At 40.3% G+C, this 3,188-nt stretch overlaps 1 protein-coding gene across 1 annotated transcript; it reads left to right on the forward strand.

Annotated features, from left to right (window-relative positions):
- Window positions 1–1,511: 1,511 nt before the first annotated feature.
- On the forward strand, window positions 1,512–2,540 carry LOC147902131 (microbial Terpene synthase-like protein 13). The gene has a single exon (XM_087374427.1). The coding sequence runs from the start codon at window positions 1,512–1,514 to the stop codon at window positions 2,538–2,540; it is 1,029 nt and encodes a 342-aa protein (XP_087230553.1).
- Window positions 2,541–3,188: the final 648 nt, after the last annotated feature.

A 3,188-nucleotide genomic window follows, 5' to 3' on the forward strand; every position in this document is an offset into this window, starting at 1 on the left:
TCCACCCTTTTATGATCACCTTGAGTTCTATCATATAATGTTTCTTGTAGCCTATCATATTTGATCATTTTTACCATGATTCAAGGATGGATTTTAGTGGTGCATTTTTGTTACCATTACACTTGTTCATGCTGTTTGAGTAAAAATATATTTTCTTATCTGGCTATGGACTGTTTAAACACGTTATTAAGTGATGATTCCCCATGCAAGGCTTGCATGAATGACCAAAGAAATCATTTGTTTCCAAATACTTTTGAAGGTATGGATGGTGCTGAGATGACGCTGTGAAAGATAACTACTTAGTTGATGCCTTGTGGCCAAGCTTGGAAAAGACAAAGGTGGCTTGTATTCTCCAAGACTATGCCAAATAAGTTTGCATTGGGAAAACACAAGTCCACCTCGATAGAAAGAAGGAAAGATTGACTATAAATGAATCAATAGCTACTATAGAGGCTGAAATATGGGAAGCATGTTATGAATGGTTAGCGATTGCAGTAACCATGTCATCATTGTGTAGCATTTTGATCATGAACGAAAGATTTACTTTGACATATAAGATTCATTCAATTATTAGTTTGTATATTTGGTATTTCAATTATCAAAGGTGTTTTTTTTATGCCACCTTTCTCTTGAGAATGAATTCATCACAAATCTCAATTGAAACTTGCATTGGAGGAGATCTCCCTACATGAACTATTTGGATTTGTAAGTGTATAACTATCATCTTAATATGCTCTGATTCACTCGACATTAGTTAAATTAATAAACTTGACATCAAGCATGTAGATAAGGTTAAAATTAGGCTATAAGAAAAACATAATTATATCTGACTCAATTGATGCCCACTTCTAAATACATGTGTATGTTTGATCCAATGAAATTTGTTCCTTGCTATGATTTCAACATTCCATAAAGCAAGGAATCCTATGATAAAATTTCTTGAAGAATGATGTTCACGTAACATGAACTCATTTTATCCCATCGCAAAAGGATATTTGATGGCATCTTCGTTCACATCCTCATACTTCAATGGAATGGATAGTTAGTTTAAACATAAATTGCAAACAAGCAATCAAATAAAAGGATGTAGGGTTCTTGGCAATGTAGATGAGAAAGTTTTCGAAGTCTAATTTGAATAGGTCTCAAAATATCTTAATATGTTTTTAAAATAAGGGGGAAATAGTTGGCCAAGTGATGCCTTATGTTGGGTACTTTGGTCATGATAGGAACTTCAAAGCTTCATGAAAAACATGTGCAATGACTTTACATCCATCGTATATAGGGGGAGGATGCTCTCGTATTCTTGGGGAGGTTTTTGACCCTCACATATCAATCGTTCGTATACTTGGAGAGGATGTTATTGACATTGTATCTATGAAGAGGATGTTATTGACATTGGAATATGAATTTGGCTCACCACAAACACATGGGAATACGTTCTAGTTAGGCTCACTCACTAGAATATATATGTGGTGGTGTAAAGCTCTCTCTCACCCTCAAGTTCTCATATCATGGACTACCTCCATAGTGCTCACACCATCACGATTCCTCCACTTCAATGTTCCGCTCTCGTTCATTTGCACCCTGATTTTGATACGATTAAAGACGAAACTGAGTTGTGGCTCTTGGCGACCTTCAACCCATCCTCGGAAAATGACAAGAAACTCCTTCTTCAGTCTCAGTTTCCTTTGCTGACCTGCTTGGCTCACGCCGCTGGCGAGACAAGACGCGTTGCCTCTCTTGCCAAATTTTACTCTTGGTTATTCAAGGCCGACGACATGACCGACGACCTGCTTGGCCTAGGAAGGGACCTTTCTGCAGCCACACTCCTCTTCCAATCTGTTATCGATACTCTTAACGGAAAGCCTTCCGCTTCAGGAGTGCACAGGATCGTCACCGTGGCACAGGATTGGTGGAGTGAGATTTGTCCGAATATGCCTGCGACGCAGCGATCCCGATTTCTTGGTGCTTTGGGAGATTCAATTGATGCATGGAAAGGCCAAATTTCTTGTCGTGAAGCACGAAGCATCCCGGATGTTCAGACCTACATTCTCAGGCGTCGGAAGTTTTCTGCGGTATTCATCGTCTTCGTCCTCGCGGAGTACGCGCTAGGAATAGAACTTGATGAAGAGACGCTGACGAGTCCCCTCCTTTCTGAGCTCCATGACGCTGTGGCAGATCATATTTCGTGGGCGAACGACCTCGTGTCGCTGCAAGCAGAATATTTGGGAGGCGACTACGATAATATTGTTTCCGTGGTGTGCTTCAACGAGTCTCACGACTTCCAAGTCAGTGTCGAGACGGTATGCAGAATGATCCACCAGAGAGACGATGATTTTGTTAGGTTTCTCAATGAAGTTAAAAGGTCCAAGCTCATGGAAAAACCTGGAGTCGGAAGGTACCTCGAAAGCTTGGGCGACTGGATGGCTGGAAATCTGTTGTGGTCATATGAGACAGCTCGATACCATGGTGTGGATGCAAACCCGAAAGCTATCGATCAGCCTCTTCACGTCATCCTCTATCCCCAAGAAGTTAAATGAGTATGTCTAACTATCCCAAGCCTATGTAACCTAATTCTCATCTAATGTTATGCATTAGTGATGGAGTGCAAGGGCCAAGACATCTAAGATTATGTAACCTACATCATAAGGTTATGCATTAGTGATGGAGTGCAAGGGCCAAATAACCTATGCTTTTACATATGTCAATCTAATTCTCAAATTATATGTCCTCAAGGTTTCACTCCCACTCTCAAGGGAATATGAAGTAGTCTTTTCATCTTTCATTTTTTGGACGTCTTTGTCGTACTAAGCAACTTTAATGCCTAATTTTATGCTTTTCAACCATTGCATTAGGCCTTATAACAATATCGAATGTGTATTTCAGGTTTATAATATGGAGTGATGTACTTATGATTTATATTCAACTTACTGCACAAGTAATCCGTCACTTCTCCTCTGAATCTCGGACCATTATCTGAAAGTAACTCCATTTGAGAGTCTCCGTCTCAAAGTCTAACAACCCCACCTGTCTATCCCCTGTGCAAGCATTGAAGTCACCCAAGAGAAGGACCTCCCCTTGTCTGGAGAACTCCATGATGTCATTAAAAAGATGTATCCGAGGGAAGTAGCACACCGCAATGAAAATCGGTTGTGCATCAGGTGGCTGAATCCGAATGCACATGTATC

This window comes from Dipteris shenzhenensis, chromosome 5 (assembly GCF_047967505.1).
Source record: "Dipteris shenzhenensis isolate YYH24624 ecotype China chromosome 5, Dip_SZ_1.0, whole genome shotgun sequence".
NCBI lineage: Eukaryota > Viridiplantae > Streptophyta > Polypodiopsida > Gleicheniales > Dipteridaceae > Dipteris > Dipteris shenzhenensis.